General features: G+C 31.2%; 2 protein-coding genes across 6 annotated transcripts; one reads left to right on the top strand and one right to left on the bottom strand.

Annotated features, from left to right (window-relative positions):
* Positions 1-836: 836 nt before the first annotated feature.
* On the bottom strand, positions 837-8,907 carry LOC122515674 (transcription initiation factor TFIID subunit 3). Of its 4 annotated transcripts, XM_043633083.1 has the most exons (11): positions 8,492-8,905; positions 8,076-8,249; positions 7,563-7,805; positions 6,237-7,402; positions 5,559-6,149; positions 5,249-5,428; positions 5,032-5,132; positions 4,840-4,952; positions 2,240-2,334; positions 1,297-1,397; positions 837-1,187 (listed from the first exon to the last, which is right to left on the bottom strand). In XM_043633083.1, exons 2-11 carry the CDS (start codon positions 8,239-8,241, stop codon positions 1,052-1,054), a joined length of 2,892 nt encoding a protein of 963 aa, XP_043489018.1. In that variant the 5' UTR covers positions 8,242-8,249; positions 8,492-8,905; the 3' UTR covers positions 837-1,051. The 4 variants fall into 4 exon arrangements, with proteins under 4 accessions (XP_043489018.1, XP_043489019.1, XP_043489017.1 ...); XM_043633084.1 differs by lacking the exon at positions 2,240-2,334 and having other exon boundaries at positions 4,613-4,952; positions 5,742-6,149; positions 8,492-8,907; XM_043633082.1 differs by lacking the exon at positions 2,240-2,334 and having other exon boundaries at positions 4,613-4,952; positions 5,574-6,149.
* A 447-nt stretch (positions 8,908-9,354) lies between these two features.
* Positions 9,355-17,226, top strand: LOC122515711 (E3 ubiquitin-protein ligase UBR2). Of its 2 annotated transcripts, none has more exons than XM_043633126.1 (2): positions 9,355-9,669; positions 10,645-17,226. In XM_043633126.1, the coding sequence occupies exon 2, from the start codon at positions 10,678-10,680 to the stop codon at positions 16,102-16,104; it is 5,427 nt and encodes a 1,808-aa protein (XP_043489061.1). In that variant the 5' UTR covers positions 9,355-9,669; positions 10,645-10,677; the 3' UTR covers positions 16,105-17,226. The 2 variants fall into 2 exon arrangements, with proteins under 2 accessions (XP_043489061.1, XP_043489063.1); XM_043633128.1 differs by lacking the exon at positions 9,355-9,669 and adding an exon at positions 9,691-9,880.
* The last annotated feature ends 1,838 nt before the right edge of the window (positions 17,227-19,064 follow it).

Genomic DNA, 19,064 nt, shown 5'->3' on the forward strand with positions numbered 1-19,064 from the left:
CACTCCTTGTAAGTGTCTATTTAAACAATTGTGGTATCATGAAAACTCTTCGTACTTTGTACAAAATATTTGATATATATATATGTATATATGTATATATATATATGTTATCATGAAAGACTGAAATTGGAGAATGTTCACATGGTCGCTTGGTATATGTCTGAAATATTAATGTATAAGAATAAACCCAAATATTCGGTCTTTCATAGACGTATTTGGTATGTGTTGACATTTCACCGTGCAAATTTTGAAATTCTCCAACTTTGGTCTTTCACTGTAACATATATATGTTTGCGTGTAGATTATAACAAAAAGCTAATAATATAAAATAAGTTATCTAAGCTTTATGTTCAGATTTTATATATATGCACACACTTCTTTTCTTATTAGAAATACATTAACAAACAATTTTATAAATGAGAAGTAACAATACAGTATATATTACTTTGCAAAGATTTCTATCCTATAATGTAAATACAATGAAGATAGATAAATCATAAAAAATATTATATGTTACATGATAATCGTAAATTTAATGGAATTTATACAAATATTTAGTTTAATTTTTTTAAACAAACACTACTGTTGGTGTGCGAAAAGTATCTTACATTATAACAACGATTTGAGAAGATTCTCAATTTTAATTTTAATTTTTATCTTTAAAATAAATATATTATAAGAAAAGTACTTACGAAGAGTTATTATGAAAATGAAATTTAAAAGAAAACTATTAAATTTATCTCTAATAAATACATCATTTTTTAACTATTATTTTTGAAAAATTTCAGTTTCATTATTTTCAATTTAATTGAATTGCACCATCTTTTGTTTTTTTATTTTTCTTCTTAACAGCCTTGGCTTTAATTAAAGTTTTAGTTCCTTTTCCTTTAGCCGTTATAGGCTTACCTTTAAGAGATTTCATTTGCATTTTTACATCTGTTTTAGACACTTTTTTACTTTTTAAACCTTTCAGTTTGTTCTCTTTCAATTTAACTTTGGTACTAGTTGCAACAGTCATACCGGACCTCATAGAAGATCCGGTTAGCTTGTACTAGGCTGCCGTTTTTACTTTTTTCTTCCTTTTCTTCTTTTTCTTATCATGATAAAGCTCCTGTTTTTTGGTAATGCAAGATCTACAATACCAATTTTCATTCGCAGCTGGTTCCACTTGTAGTCCCACACATACCCTAAAATTTTTATTATAAATAGTAAATTTATGTTGCGTATAAATATAAATTTATAAAAAAGCGATATTCATTTTTAAATATAAATATGTATATATACGATTATACTTACCAATGATACCATGCATCACAGTCATCACAACCAATCATGGGTGATCCATCATCTTGCTGTTTACAACCAGGACAAATCCATACTTGACGACCTCCTTGATCCTGTAAAACTCATTGCATGACAGTGACGAAACTTGAGATAAACACAAGATAACCCAACCCATCTCTTGGAGATGTAATTATAAATTTTGAATATAAAAATAATGGAAACATTTAATAATCAGTTAAAAGTTTTTAGATATTCATTCTCTTATGGAGTAGAATTTGTGTCGTGTTCATTGTGTACTGTTTTTATTATTCAATATTATCTTTCTATCTAAAGAATCAATTGTTTTTGAATAAAACAATAATCCTATAAGGAATTTTTATGAGTATTAGGTTCTATTTTTTAGAAGTACTTCTAGATTTGTTAGTTAAAATGCTTGAAATACGATAACAGTTGATTTACATAAAGGATGAAATGATAGATGATGATATGTAATAAGGTTTTTCACTTGTCTCTTCTTTTCGATTAATAATAACTAAATAATATGAGAAATCAGAGGTAATATAATTACTTAACAACAGTTAGATTGTTTGCTAACTTCAAATGCACTTTTTATCCTCGTTAGAATTATGGAAAAAAAAAAGAAAAAAAAATAGAAAGTAATTATATTATCAATGACTATTCATTTTGTTCATTTAAATGTAATTTCTCTTCATAAAAAATTCTTTCCCCAAAAATTTTTTTCTCTCTCTCTTTATTCTACTTAAATTATATTATTGTTATAATAATATTTCTTTAATATTATACGTGTTCCTTGTCTTATTTTAAATATATCAGTGTATCATAAAATGTATGATATATATATATATTATTTATATAAAATTATCGAGCACATCATACTTCTAGTGCATAACAAACATTGCAAGAGCTGTTTTAAAATGTGAGTGAATATACTCACCACTGTGGTGGTTGCTATTGTAGCCAACAAGAGACTGCCATTTTCTTTGTCTTCTTTAGCATCATCCTTATTAGAAACTGCATCTGCTTTCGCCTCTGTGTTGTTAAAACCGTCGGTTATATTCCTAACTGTCTTTCATGCTAATTTTTATAATATCGTACAAGCCGCATGCAACAACTGGCTAGCCGTATTTAATTTAAAATCTTTTTAGAGCGATATCCACATTTGTGTGTGCACGTGTATATTGTCATATATTCAAGAAAATATAAATATTTTCTTGTATATCCTATTACATTGTAATATTTTTGCTAGTGTAAATTTGTTCTCATAGTTTTATAAATTTTGTTTTCTTCATACTGTATTAAATCTATATTTAATACATGCTATATATTATTTTTAAATTAAATGTGAAATTTAAAACACTCGTAAGCTTTCAATTTGCTCTTCTTTCTCAAACATAAATAATTTGCTACACGATGCATTAAGGCAGCCCTTTCTTCAGTAAAGAAAGAGAGAGTTATAACAATCATGCACATTGTATTACAAAAGATACTATTATACTGCATATAAAGTATTGTGTGAAAGCATTCAGTGTGATTTGCAGAAACTATTGATCAAACTAAGTTAGAAATTTGAAAGACATACTCATACCATCCCTAAATAGAATATAAAAGGTATGAACAAGTATGTAAAGTGCTAGATTAGAATATAAATAAGTTTGCACCCATATATATAATTGGCTATAAAAGTGCATTTGTATATAAATAAGAAGAATTTAAATTATTATAAAAATGCATTTATACATAGATGCAGAGTGTCCGAGATTTTTCCAGCCACTATACCGTGAAAAAATCTCAGACACCCTGTATACATATATATATAAATACACATAATTTTGTTACAATATAACTATTAATCCTATTAGAAAGAAAGAAAAAACAAGGAATTAGTTTAGTCCAAGTAACAAGTAAACTTACATATTCGTGTGATTGAAAATATGATACAAACGCGATAAAAAAATTGTCAACACTAATAAGACGAAGGAACTGTAAATATCTCTTATTATCTTTTTTTTAATATGAATTATACAATTGCATTAAATATTTTGTCTTTGATTAATAGAAGAAGAGACAAGTATAGACTGCTAAATGTTCGATATCAAATTGCAGATACAATGAAATATATGATGATGTATAGATGGGAGGATATTGAATGTTGAATAATGATTCAAAATAGCTTTGTAAACCTTCCATTTAGGTGAATGTTTGACTTATTTCCTAAAATTCTGTCTATTCTGTTAATAAATAATTGATTCTATTAGATAGAAATGAGTTAAGATGAATAATATAGCAATCAATTGTACACAAGACACACTTAACATTAAATTTACTAGGAAAAAAAAAATAAAATAAAAAAAATAATTAAGAAATACAATTATACTACTTTTGTTGTAATCTACTATAAAAGAAAGAAGATAAGACAAAAAAAGAAAATAGATCAATAGAGAAATTCAAAATCTTTAAAGAAAGTTTTTTCAAAATAAAATTATATGTAGAAGTATAAAAATTTATTGAAATAAGTAAATAAAAAAATAAAAAATAAATTTTAAAGGAAATCACATAAAATAGCAACATACATACAAAATACGTAATGAGAATCTATAGAGAGAAAAGACTATAATATTCTACGTTTATATTTTGAAACAATGTCATAGTGTGACAAAAGCATGACCAAATGAGAAATTATACCTTCACCACAAGTCATAAATGCATAGAAAAGGAGAAAGAGAAAGAGAGTGAGATAGAAAGTAAGAGAGGAATAGGAAATTTGGAATTTATTTTAAGATTGAGATAATACTGATGGGTTGGGTTAATTTTTCCACGTAAATAAAAAATTTCGTAATGATTTAACTTATTATTAGTATGGAGACATGGAATAACTTTTTTTTAATTAATAAAATTATAAAATATTTTTAAAGAAAAAAAAAAATAAAGAAAAATTACTATTAATGTGTATATATTCCTTATAACAGTAATTTAATAATAAGAATATATCAATATAAATTATTTTATACGAAAAATAAAAAATATAAATTAATAAATAATAATAAAATATAAATTAAAATAAAATATAAATTATTTAAAGAAAACATTCTTTTAAATAATATTCAATGTAATTTTTTACAAAAATAATACAAATAAAACTTATTTTTGCATTAGATTTAATCATAATTTTGAAGAAAATCTTAATTTCTGTTTATGTTTAATTAATTAATAAACTCTTTGTTTTTATCATGTCTCCGATACTACATATTGTATATATATATATTCTTTTATATTTTTTTTTATTTTATATCATAATAAGCGTACTTACGTAGTAAAACGGCGGTGATTGTTGTTGCGTAATTAAAGGACTTGGAAGTTTAGGAGTTGGATCAAAGTGAGGCGGAGGTGTTGGCTCTCTTTGGGGTAAGTTTTTAAACAGAGATTTCTTTGCTCGAGGAACTGTTGCAAGTGGCACAGTAGCAAAATTGAGAGAGAAAGAAGAATCTGTAGGAAGAGCAGGACTGCCATCTAATGTTCCCTCCTCTATTTTCTTACTTGCTGACTTTTGCTTCGGTGGTCTTGTTACCAATGCTGATATTTTGGCCAATTCTGGACTAGGTTCTCTTTTCGTATCCTCATCTGGTTTTTTCAATAATGGCTTAATCGTTCTATAATTAAATAATTCAAACATATTACATGTATTATTGTAAATATATGCGTAGAAAATTGAATATTATTTTAACTTACATCTTCTTCATTAGCATACTGTCTGGCGTTGGTGGTCTTGGAGATGCAGGTCCTAACTTTAATGTAATTTTTGGTACAGCTTCTGCATTTTTATCTTCTTTCTGTGTAGAATAATAAAATTTATATTATAATAAGATAATTTTAATGTATTGCATTAATCTATATGAAGTATAATTCTCGGATTTTCTTTTAATAATATTAAATGCATTTCTCTTACTTCCTTCTCTTTTCGCTTCTCTTTTTTCTCCTTCTTTTCTTTGATTTTTTCTACTTTTTCCTTTTTATCAGCTTTATCTTTTTTCTCTTTAACTTTTTCTCCTTTTTCTTTATGTTTTTCTTTTTTATCTTTCTTTTTCTTTAATTTCTCTTTCTTTTCTTTTTTATGCTCTTTTGATTTCTGCAAAATTAATAATATGTATAATTTCGTAAATACGATTATAAGATAAAATAAATTGTTTAAAAAAAAAAATAATTTATAGGAATTGTAGAATTAAATTCTACAATTTCTATACTATTTCAATACACACCAATATAATTGTTACCTTATCAACTTTATCTGCTTTATCAATTTTAGATTTCTTTGAAGGTAACAATGGCACAACAGGTACTGGTGCAATGGATACAATTGGTGCAACAGGTGCAGAAACAATGGGCGGTGCAATTATATTTCCAGAGATATGTGTGATTATTTCTTTATCTTGTTTAACCACCTTAATTTTATCTGCTTTTTCCTTTTCTATCGTATCATATTTCATAATAGGTACGATAGGAGGTATTAATTCCCTAGGTGATTTTTCACATTCCATGGGTTTTATTTTTGATAATGAAAAATCTTCTGGCTTTATAGCTGGATTAAGAAAACGAGGTGGTAAAGGTAAATTCGGCATTGCTGGGTGTGGGCCTGGTCCAGCTCTTCCCAAAGGTAATGGAAACCTTGGAAATATTGGATGTGTTATTGGATGAGGTATTAAACCAGGAGCAGATGGAAATGCTGGGAAAAATGGAAACGGTAATGTTGGCGGAAGAGCTGGTTCTCTATGCACCGGTGGTTCAGGTGCTTGAGGAGTTTTTGGTCTATCCATTACATCTACCTCCACTGTATCATTAGAAATCTTTGTCTGAAATATAATAATGGCACTCATTATTTTTTGAATTATTCTCTTGTACATGCATACAAAAATATTTATAGATATATTTAAAATTACCTTTTTAGGACTAACACAACGCTTAGGACTCCTTATTTTAGATTCTTTCTTTTTATTACTCTTTTCCTTCTTTTTCTTTTTCTGATCGATAGAAGTAGGGACATTGAGTTCTGGAGTTTTAGGTGTACTAGGAGTCCCAGGAGGTGACATATCATCAAACATATATACATCCGAAGATGGACTCTGTATATCAATCAAGTCACCCTCTGGGTGAACATGAACGTCTGGTGTATGTGGCGTTTTCTTCTCTTCTTTTTTAATTTCGCTATCATTTTTATGAGCATGTTTTTCAAGATTTTCATCTATGATTAAACCAGGTGAACTTTCTCGCGAATCAAGCTCTTTATGTTTGTGTTGTTCTGGTATTTCCTTTTCTTTGTCTTCTCTAGGTTTAGATATCTTTTTGAATATATTTAATTTTTGCTTATCGGGTTCCGATGGTAGCTTATCAATGTTATCATCTTTTCTTTCTGGTAATGGTGGACTGCTTGTTAAATCTATTACTTTTTCCGGTTTAGCCTTAACTTGGATAGGTTTAGGCAATTTAGGACTACTAGTAGATTTAGTTGGTACTAATTTTGGAGTAGGCGGTCTACTCGAAGGACCTGCTAAGTTAGTTTGCGATTTACCACCGCCTGGCTTTAACGGCTTTAATTTAGCCAATTCTTTCATACCAGCTAACTTTTTAATTTTAGTGTCATCGATTTTATCTGGCTTAAACAATTCCTTAGCTTTATTTTTCTTTTTATTTTCTTTGTCAAGTTTACGATCCTCCGGTATCTTCTTTATGATCTTCTTTGGCTTTTTATCACATTTCAACTCAGGTGGAACCATAGGATAAGAACTTGGTTGAGGGGAATCTGCGCACGTTTGATGCGGTGTTCTCGCTTCTGGAAGTTTCCCTTCTCGTGCGGGTGATAAAAAACCAGACGTGGTCATCATTACACTGTGTATCTCACGTAATGGTCTACCTTCCTCTAATATCTTAGCACGTTTTACTATAGGACTTTCAAAAGAAACAGGATCTCCTGGTCGTTTAAAAACTACTTGTGGAGACATCCTATGAGGAGAAACATCAACTGAACTCGGTGTTGATGTTCCATTTGAAGATGATACATCCTGTACACCATTTGTTAAACTTTCAGGCTTATCTGTTATGTACTCTTCTGTAATTAGAATTTCTTATTCAAAACACTTTTTGTTATTAATAATCCAGAGAAAAAAATATACATTTCATATATATATATTCATATATACCATGTATATGTATATATTTTTTTAAATACAATATATTAGTTCAAGGCAAATAGAAAGAATTGTAATTACCTTCTGTATCTGGATACATAGCTGGTAAATGTTCATGAATATGTACAGGTCTAGTAACTACTTCACGACTACCTGGCTTTAAGAAATTTAAATGATTCTCACGTTTGACAGGAAATTTTGGTACATTGATAGCGCATGGAACTGAATCTACATTTTTAGCATATTCTGCTAATTCTTGTATATCAATATTCATATGTTTAAAAGCTAATCCTAAATCATCAAGATTAGGTTCCGTTCTTCCCACTGAAAATATGTAAACATTGAAGAGAATGTAAAAACCACAAATAAGAGAATTGTGTAAACTAATTTGAATACCTATAATATTTTATACTTATATGCAACAAATGTCAACCGTTCGAGTCCCAAGCAGTACCATTGCGGTGTTCAAATTTTTTATCGAAAAGTGCCATATTAATGAAATGCATTTTTTTAAAGACTCCTGGGACTCAAACTGTCAAGTTTTAAACTCTAATTCTACTAAAAAGACTTCATTTGAGATTAAAAATTACTTACAAACTTCTGCATACTGGTGTGTAACTTTTGATATACGCAAGATATATTCTTCCATAAGATCTACCATAAATTCTAATGGTGTTGAATTAATTGAATGCCATCCGATGGTTTGGCAAATTTGAGCTACAACCATCCTTAAAACAGATCTACTGTATTCAGTAGACATTTTCACAGCTGAAAATATAAAGAAAAGGAAAGAAAACAAATAAATAAATAATATTTTAACAATACTTTCATTTAAAAGCAAACTATAAAGAGATCAAATTAAGAAATATTGGGAGATTAAAATTGTTATCCGTATATAGGTTATACGAATGGAAAGTAACAAAAAAAAAAAAATTATCTAAGATATTTATCTAGAATATGAAAATTTATTTAAATTACATGTTATCTCGGCTATAATAATGATAACTTACCCTTGTTCGAAACAGAAATACGTTGAAAAATTTGCTTATTCTTGTTGATATTTTAGAACCAATTTGAAATAATCACATTTCTAACGATAGCGTCTTAATCGCAAATAAAACAAATAAGGAGAATGATTTAAATGAAATTAATCATTATTCCTCGTTAAAACGCACACGACACTTCCTAAAAACGTAACACCATAAACAGTACGGAGACTGCAAGGCGTCCTCGCCATTTTTTCCCCCTTCTTCCTTGTCCATGCTCAAGACATTCCACAGCGGGTGAACAGGAACCACTGGTAATGGAAATTCATCAAAGTCAATTTAAAGGAAATCAAAGTACTATTCGTGCGATTAAATTTTGAAAGAATTTCATCTTTCCTTCGTAAATCTATCATATTATTTAACACTAACATTCTTTTCCTCTCGTTTGACGCATTGTGAGGGAATATCAATTGAATTAAAAAAAAGAAAAAGAAGATATAAAAAGAGGAAAAAAAAAAGAGAACAAAATTTCGATTCCTCGTCAGTCACTCGAATATCTCTACGTTCCCATTGGTCGAGAATGAAAAATAATTCCAATCACGTAGGCGGCCATTTTGAATTTCAAGAGAAAACAAAAAAAAGAAATAATTGAAATAAAATATTATTTGTTATTGTTTCTTTTGTAAATATTTATAATTCGAAAAATTAATAAATCTTTTGTAATGGATCTTTCGGTAACGAGTATTAACCTTACTTTTGACGTTACAGGGTATGTATAAGAGTTCATTTTGAAATTGATTTAGAAATTGTCTCTCTTTATAATTCGTAGTTCATGACTTAAGAAAATATAATATATATGTATACATATTAAATAAAAAGAGAGAAAGAAAGATTAGTCGAAAACGTATCTTATATAGAAGTGATCTCAGTCTTTAAAGTTCGCAAGCCATTTTGTACGTTGTTAAAGCCAGCTGTGCAAAAATATATAACTTAATCATATTTCAGTGAAATGTCAAAGCGTGATAATCTATAAATTAGGGCGAAGAGGAAGATGTGCGCCAAATGCGTGTGCGTTAATAAAAAAGGGATCAAATTGTAATGCCATAACATCGAAAGGATTCGCGAAAATCGAAATTATTTCGCGAAACAAAGAACACTACTCTTCGATATCTTTTATTAACCTTGGCCTGGACGTCATAATAGTGAGTATTGTCGAAGAATAAAGTTATAAATAGTTCGGTGTAGCGAAAATCCCGTGATACTACGGACGATGGTGAAATATACTCAGATATATGTTTGCAATGTTTTTCATCTATCTATTGAACAATTCGTAAATGCCTATTTCGATATAGTTTGACATCTTCTAATATCTAACTTAAACAATTACGCTTCTACTTTTAAAGTAACGCGTAGGTATGTATGTATATATGTATGCATATTTCCCTTGAATTATTTTTATTTCCTTTTTTTTTCTCTCTTTCTTTCACTCCATTTTTACCATCTCATTATTTCTCATTTATTATGTGTACGTCAAACTGACCATACCATTGGCCTAATTTATAAATAACCTTTTAATCTAAGAACAAATAGAAAATAAGTGTTACGAGAAATATGTAGTGTCCATTGAAGAAAGAAAAAACAAAGAAAATAATCAATGCACTTGAGATAACTTTCTTTTTACCAGCTGGTAATTACGATTTCGTGTATAGGAAGTTTTTGTTGAAATTTATGAATGTTTCATTGATGTAACTAATTGAATGATTATAGCTATTTATACACGTTGATTGATGTGTGATATATGTATATATATTTTAATTTATTTTCTTTTTTCTTTTTTTTCTTTCGATAATCCTAACAAATATATGTTTACGACGATAGAGAGTATATTTTCTTTTCGTGCCATTTTGATTAATCATAGCGTAATCAATCATTTGATCACACTGATACATATAAGATGTCTTTGTGTTGTAAAATTTATTATTTAGAATATTATTTTTTTGGGGAGTTTCTAATCAATAAGTTTTAATACGCAAAATATTATTCTTCGTCGTTACAATAAAGTATTTGTATTTAAAACGTGCATGCAGAAGATATATATTAGGCGTATTACATAATTTTTAAACTTACGCCAAGATTATATTTGGCTAAATAAAATAATGAATATTTAAATGTTTCAGTATTCTTCCTCTTGGTAACATAAAGTATGCAAGATGAGTGGGGATAATATTCAAAGTCATTCCGATCAGAATATGGAAACGATAGAGTTATCAGAGTTGCCTGTCTTTCCCAAAATGGTTAAATCGTGCGTCAAAGTATGGATGGAGAAAATGAATAAAGGTGTACTTTCACTAACTCACTTTAAAGAACATTGGAGAATTTGGGTTCCTAAGATTTACAGTCCTGAACCTAATGGCAATTGTTTGGATTGGAGTTTTGATGAGGAGAAAGCACAAAAAGTACTTTACAATACATTAGAAGAATTCATTTGCAACGATGATCCGCAAGTTGTATTGAAACAGCTTAGTCAAATGGATAACCCTCCGTCCATATGTGGTAAAGTATTTAAAATAGGTGAACCAACATACAGTTGCAGAGAATGTGGTATGGATTCAACGTGTGTTTTGTGCGTTGACTGTTTCAAGCAGTCTGCTCATCGTAATCATAAATATAAAATGGGAACTTCGAATGGTGGAGGTTGCTGTGATTGTGGTGATACGGAAGCATGGAAAAATGAACCATTTTGTAAGATACACTTAGTGGGAACTCAATCGAAAGAAGCTTGTGGGAATAAACTGCCCGGCGATATCGCAGAAAGAGCAGTCATTACTTTTGAATCCGTACTGAAATATTGCTATGAATTATTGTCGTTAGAACATACACCAGGATTACCATCAGATTTATGCTTTAAAGAAACCGACGAAGATCCTATATTCTTATTAGCCACTACAGATACTTATTGCACAGTCCTTTTCAATGATGAGACACATACTTTTGAACAAGTTATAAATACATTAACACGTGTCTTGAAGTGTTCTCAAAGGGATGCCGTCGAATATGTGACGAATGTCGATAGAGAAGGTAGATCAGTTGTAAAGTGTTCAAGATTTCAACATTGCAAGGAGCTGAAAGTTGAAATAGAAAGATTTACATCAAGAAACAGCACTCGGGCATTAAAAGTTCTTGTTGTTCATGCTCACGTTATTGCTCATCAAACCTTTGCTATGAAATTGTTGAATTGGTTACAACAATTTATAAGTGTATGTGAAGGTTTTAGAATACTTTTTAGCAATGTCGCACTTAACACAAAATTACCAGAGATATCAATTGTCGAAGGTATACTAATGAGAGATTCGCAATTATGGAAATCTGCTAGAACAGCTTGGCACAGATTGTTTATATCTGGAATGCTTATGGAGTATGAAAGTAAAAAATCTTTGGCTATTGTATTCACTTATAATTATGGTTCAGTCATGAAAGATTTTATTAGAGATGATCACGATCATTCGTTTTCAATAGTTTCTTTGTCCGTACAATTATTCACGGTTCCCACTTTAGCTCATCATCTTATAGCGCATAACGATGTATTATTTATTTTGTTGAACACATTTATTTCGGAAAGTTCGCGTAGGTGCAATTCGGCGGGTAAATTAGAATTTGAAAGGAACACACCCAATACAACATTTAAAAGAGCTCAATATATACTTTACGATTTAAGATATTTACTCAGCGCCAAACCGGACGTTTGGACCGACGAATTAAGACGAGGATTTTTGCAAGGAATTTCGTTATTGTTAAAATTATTTTGCAGTATGCAATGTATGGATGCAGTATTAAGACAAGTTGGACAACATATGGAATACGAGCCCGAATGGGAATCTGCATTTAATTTGCATATTAAACTTGCACCAGTTATTAGTTTAGCTCTTGAATGGTGTGGTTCTGATAAAATTGTTTTAATTAAAGCTTTTAGAGCAACATTAAAAAAGCTGTCTGAACAACCAAGAATTGAATCTGCAATAACTCAAGTTAGAGAGCTGGCAGATCACAGTGCTACATGTTTGCAATACGATGTTTCTTCTGAACCAGTATCTATACATCTTCCATTGTCAAGATTTTTAGCAGGATTGTTTCTTTATCTCGAAGAGCACAATTTACATTTTCAATCTCCTGAATTTATAAATGAACCAAGACCAACACCTGAACAAATTATTGAACCTGTATTAACAGCACAAGCTATGATATCACAAGTACATGCTGGAATGTGGAGAAGAAATGGATATTCGTTGTTGAATCAATTGTATTTTTATCACAATGTTAAGTGTCGCAGCGAGATGTTAGATAGAGATATTATTTTACTACAAGCCGGGGCGTCTCTTATCGAGAGCAATGAATTTCTTATTCATATTTTGAACAAATATAATCTTCTCAATTGGGCAGATCCAAATTTTGAAACTAATGCGTTAAAAAATCCAGAAGAAGATAGCATCAGACAAACAATTAATTTGGTTGAGGAATTTCTTAATTTGCTTATAATCATTATAGGAGAGAGATACGTACCTGGAGTCGGACAAGTTACTGCTGACGATCGTTTAAAAAAGGAAATAATACAACAGTTATGTATAAAACCTCTTTCTCATTCTGAATTAAATAAGACTTTACCAGATGATGCCCATCTTGAAACAGGCATGGAAAGAGTTATTCACGATGTAGCAGATTTTAAGAAATCTCCAAATACATCTGCTGGTAAAGGTGTATACGAATTATTGAAACCTCATTTATATTCGGAATACAATGTGTTCTTTTATCACTACACAAAGGAAGAATTTAGTAGATCTGAAGAAGCTCAAAGAAAACGAAGGAAAGCTCTTGGTGAATTAGAATGTTGTCCACCACCAAAACTCCCAAAATTAACGGAGGCGTTCAGTTTAGTTGCAAATTTATTACAATGTGACGTAATGCTTCATATTATGCAGACTGTATTACAACGTGCCCTAACATTTGTAGCTAGAAGTTTTTCCGAACCACAAGTCCACAAAGTACTTCATCTTATAGGATACGCGCTTCAAGAACAAGAATCGGGTTATTATCCTTTTCTTGTGTTCACAGAAAGAGCTACTAAATGGAACATTTATAAATTACTTGAAGATTTACAAAATAGTCCACGTATAGAGGCACATAAAGATTTACTCACTTGGGTTCTTACCAAATACAGAGAAGTAGCTGGTTCCAGTATGGCAGAATCTACCACTGCTTCTACTACAGTAACTAGCACAGAAAATGCCAGTGATGCAGAATCTAATAAAAATGGTAAAGAATGGAGAATGAAGATGGCTGCATTGAAACGTGCGAAAATAATGACGCAAATGGCAGCAATGCAAAAGCTTTTCATGAAAAAGAATGCTAAGCTATTTGAAAATACATCATCAGATGCAAGTAAGAGTGAACAAGGATCGGCTATGGATTTAACAGAATGTTCCGAAAGTTCATCGCCAGTTGCTAGTGGTAATAATCAAGCGAGTAGTAGTTTACCAGAAGAAAAAACCTACACATGCATTTTATGTCAAGAAGAACAAGCTGTAACGGCAACTGGTCCAGCGATGGTACTCGCTGCTTTTGTTCAACAATCAACCGTATTATGTCAACATAGAGGAAATACAGAAGAACCTGATCCACTATATCTGTCAAGTAAATTAGGCGCATCGCCACATACCAGCACATGCGGTCACGTAATGCACGCATATTGTTGGCAAGAATATTTTGACAATGTACTCGCTAAAGAAAATAGACGTCCATATCGATTACGACAACCAGCAAGTTTTGACGTTGAGAAACACGAGTATCTTTGTCCACTTTGCGAAGGTTTGAGTAATACTGTTATGCCATTAATACCACCTTTAGGCGTATTGCAATCTCGTCCTCAAAATCAATCTAACTTGACTTTTGAGATGTGGCTAGAAGCTATGATGCTAACGTTAGATTGTAAACTTTTTGGAAGCTATATGAAAAAAGAGCCTTACCTTCATGAGGAGCTTCATGATCCTGCTTGTTTATATTGCACAAGCTCAAATGGTGAAGAAGTTCCTGTTATTGGAGTATATAATTCTAATAATAATTCTGTAGAACAAACGACACTTTCATGTCCTATTAAAGCATTTCACCAATTACTTGGTACTGTTGGTGCTATATTTGAATCTACTTATTCGCAACCTGGTCCATGTCTCTCGGATTATCTTGTAACAATGATAGATCTATTTGCACAAACTACATATACAAAAGGTCTCGGTGCTGAGCCACATGAATCTGACTCTAGAGTACCTTTGTTGGCTTGGAAATCAACAGCATACACTGTTCATGCTATTGAATTTCTTATTCGTGACACGGATAAACCTTTGTTAGGTGCTTTACCTTCCAGACAAAGAGATTGCTTAGAAGGCCTTGCCAGAATTTCGGCCATTTTAGGAGCTACAATTCAAAAAGGAGCTTGCGGAAGCCCATCATGGCCAGGAAAACAAACTATCCGCAATTATGCACTTCCTCTTTTATCAATACTATTAGAAAATCCTCATGATGGTCCATCTATCTTAGAATGGGATCCTTTAGGTATTTTGATCCCGCTGATTAATTCTCTTCCATCTTTGTTCAAAACAAAAAGCAATAATCCGCCACAGATAATAACAGGAGGTATATTTGAATTGCACGCATTGACACTCGTATTCTTATCCTTGATAGTAAAAATTATATTGACAACTGATTTTAATGAGAGTATGGAAGTAGATAGCGAAGTAACAGAAGAAGATTATAAGAGTTGTGATACCATTGTATCATTAGCTCAAGCTCTTGGAATGAACATCATGAATGAAACTTCTTGTGAATTATGGAGACGTATCAAGGAAGGTTGCTTACCATTTTTAAGATGTTACGCACTGTATTATCACTTTGTCTCAGATGTTCCAGCACCAGAGGAATTAACTAAATTAGGCGGCGATACGTATGAGAATATATGTGCATATCTTGGATTACCAATAACATGCAACGAATTGATAGCTCCCAACATGGGAAATGTCATGCGGTTGGTAAAAGTATGGAAAAGTCATCCAACTGTTGAAGCTCATCTTGCTGGTAGAAGCCCAATCGAGATCATAAAAGAACCATTGAGAGTTAATAAACTGGTAGAACTTCCCGAGGATTATAGTGAATTGATAAATACAATATCATTATTTACTTGTCCTAACAGTGATCGAGAGGACTCGAGGAATCCTACCATGTGCCTGGTTTGCGGAGAAATGTTATGTTCCCAAAGCTATTGTTGTCAGACAGAATTGAATAAAACTATGGTAGGTGCATGTACTTATCATGCGACCAAATGCGGTGCCGGAGTTGGAATGTTCCTACGAGTACGCGAATGTGAGATATTATTTTTGAGAAGTCCAAATCGAGGATCATTCGTTTGTCCACCTTATTTCGATGAATATGGAGAAACAGATCAAGGTTTAAGAAGGGGGAACCCGCTTCGGCTATGCAAAGAAAAATATAAAGATTTAAATCAGATGTGGCTTGGACATGGATTACACGAGGCTGTAACAAGGGGCATTGAATCTTCAAACAATGTTATGACAATGCAATGGCAGCATCTATAACCGTTCTAAGCTTGTCTCATGGAATTTAGTTTGGAACGTTAACAACTGAATAAAAAATACACTAAATTTACACTTAGATATAAGTGAATGTAGCAGTTAGTGTTATCTTTGTTGATCATGTGCTTGATTCACTGCATGACATTGATAAAAAAAAATTATTTATTCTAAGAACATCATATAGATAATTTTGTATATTTAAGAGAATTGGATGTTATCTCCCTTTTGCGGCAGCGTTTCAACTTATTTCAGAGTTTACGGAATTTCTATTACTATTATTATTATTATTATTATTATTATTATTATTATTAATATTATTATTATTATTATTATTATTATTATTATTATTATTACAATGTAAATTAAAATACAACATTATTCATAATAATTAACAAAATATTGTACTGGATTTTGTTGCTTGTAGCAATTAGTTAGTTTTGCTTGTACCATTATACAATTTATCATGACCACCTTCATTATTATATATATATATAAAGTTCTAATAATCTAAGGAAAAAAAAAACATTGTGAAATATGTAAACCAATTTTTCTCATAGATGAAAAAACGATCATATTTGGAAAAAGACTATTGTACGAAATTACTTCCACGGTTTTTTCTTGTATAAATACTGTTTATTGCGTTTACAGATAAACTCGTAATACGGATTGTTACGGTTTTCAGATATTACTCTCATCATTATGTTGCTTAAATTATTGAAGAAAAGAAGCGGATAATTACATCACAATAGATGACTAGATAAAAATAAAGATCGTTAATAATTATAAACATTCAAATATTTGGTAGAGAGTGATGAAATAAATAATGTGGCATAATCCCCGTCTTTTTCATTGTTAGTCGTCTTGGTAATTGAAAGATATACGGTATATCTAGGATTAGAAATACATCTTCTTTATACCTTTAACCAATGTTATTATCATTGTTCTAAGAGATGTTCGTTATTTATTTTAATATTATATTTTGATCATTATATATATTAATAGAACTTCTTGTGCTACACAGTTAAAGTTTGGATATTATGCGTATACATGTGTGTACCAAATGTAACGATAAAAAAAACAACAATCATGTAAATATATGACGTGTTATCCGTCAATTCGAGTGAACAAACATGTAGTTCTTATAAATATAAATATTATAGAAATATTAAATGTTTATTAGAAATGCTTTTCGCGGAAAGAAAGAAAAATAACGAAAAAGAAAAGAAAATGTTGATCCTATTATTTCGTAAATCATTCTTTTAAGTACATTTTGTGGTGTTATAATTTATTTGTAGAATACAGGATAATATATTGATTTACATCTTGTTACCAGTGCTTATGTCTTTCAACTCTTACTATATACAGGGTGTATTAAGCGAGTAGGGGGTGATTTTACATAAAAATGTAAAATACAATTTGTTCATAAAAGACTTCGTTTTTGAGAAAGGCTGAGTTTGCAACCCTAGAAACTAAACAACCTAGAAACTTATTCGACAAGCATACGAGTAAAATTGATACAAGAGATTTCATCATACTAAGAATAATTATAAATATATTAAGAAGCATAAAAATGCTTTTGGAAATATTCGAGAATAAGATAGTGAAATCCATCGAATTGAAATTGAATCGAGTTTACGCATACTTGACAAATTTTCCAATTTATTTTTTTCCCCAAAAAGGCTTATATGAACAAATTTGATTTTATATTTTCGACTTAGTTTTTCACGTAGAGTCATCCTCTGCTCGTTTATATCACCAATTATAGAACACCCTGTATATATATCTCTCTAGTAATCTCATTCTTACATAAAGTATGCATACATAGATAAGACCAACAAAGTCTCCTCGTTATTCCCTCTTCCTACTAATTGACGTTATCGATTCCATTAGGAAAGAGAAATAATTGGAAAAAAATTTATTAATTTTATTTCCCTCTATATTATATTATTATTATTATTATTATTATTATTATTATTATTATCATCATCCATAGATTAATTTTATTATTTACATTTATAATATTCCCTTTGTATCGAAATAACGAACATATTTATCAAGCATATGTATACAGGAATAATTAGATAGTACCGAGAAGGATTCACAGGTTACAGACCAATCTCTCCAGAGGCACCAAAGAGATTTTGCTGAAGCGTTCCCTAGGTGAGTGAGTGAATGAACGAACGAACGAATGAACCAACGAACGAACGAACGAACGAACGACCGACCGTTTCCTCTCTGTATCTCCTCTTTCGCTAGAACCGTAGCTTGAATCGTTCCTACTTCCGAATGAAAATTAATTCCCTTTGAACTCGAGGGGTTCTCACTTGGAAATATCACGGACTAGACCAGACCAGGGTAGAGTAGTAGTATCGCGCTTGGTCGGTGTATCGAGAGGTCAAGGACCGTGTGGGGGCTGAGATAGGGGAAGTCGACGAAGTTTGGTGACCATGTAATTTAAAGGACACGTTAGCGAATCGGTTAGTATTGCTAGTTTGTGGATCAAATAGAATCAACGGGATGCTTATATTTTCCTTCTGGCGCCCAAGGCATCGGATGAATTTCGGTAGGAAGCAAGAAAGAGAGAAAGAGAGAGAGAGAGAGAATTAGGGAAGACGGTTTGCAAGCTTTTGCAAATGGATAAGTATACATAGTCGTAATTTAGCGAGTGGCAGCACGCGAATACTTTAGCGTAGGATCGTTGTGAAGGAGAGAGTGAGAGAGAAATACGAAGGGGTAGTTGGCACTGGACCGACGTTACCCAGCAGCCTGGGGAACGCCGGAATCCCCGACGCGGGCAAACAATCGGCTAATGATATGTAAATATGGCGGAGCTAATCAAGCGGCTGTGCCAACAGGCTATAGGAAGAGATGGCTGCTTCTGCTACCGTTGCTACCACTGCTACTACTGCTACTCCTGCTGCTGCTGTTGCTGCTGCTGCTGTTGCTGCTGTTGCTACTGCAAC

The sequence above is a fragment of the Polistes fuscatus genome, unplaced genomic scaffold, assembly GCF_010416935.1.
Source record: "Polistes fuscatus isolate 324 unplaced genomic scaffold, CU_Pfus_HIC Scaffold19, whole genome shotgun sequence".
Taxonomy (NCBI): domain Eukaryota; kingdom Metazoa; phylum Arthropoda; class Insecta; order Hymenoptera; family Vespidae; genus Polistes; species Polistes fuscatus.

What these genes read in the sequence shown, in the direction of transcription:
- LOC122515674 (XM_043633080.1), bottom strand. Translation starts at nt 8,241, where the DNA reads ATGTCTACTGAATACAGTAGATCTGTTTTAAGGATGGTTGTAGCTCAA. An exon ending in ACACCAGTATGCAGAAGTTT is followed by an intron (nt 7,806 to 8,075) that starts GTAAGTAATTTT and finishes ACATATTTTCAG; the next exon opens with TGGGAAGAACGGAACCTAAT. An exon ending in GTTGTGTTAGTCCTAAAAAG is followed by an intron (nt 6,150 to 6,236) that starts GTAATTTTAAAT and finishes ATTATATTTCAG; the next exon opens with ACAAAGATTTCTAATGATAC.
- LOC122515711 (XM_043633126.1), top strand. Translation starts at nt 10,678, where the DNA reads ATGAGTGGGGATAATATTCAAAGTCATTCCGATCAGAATATGGAAACG.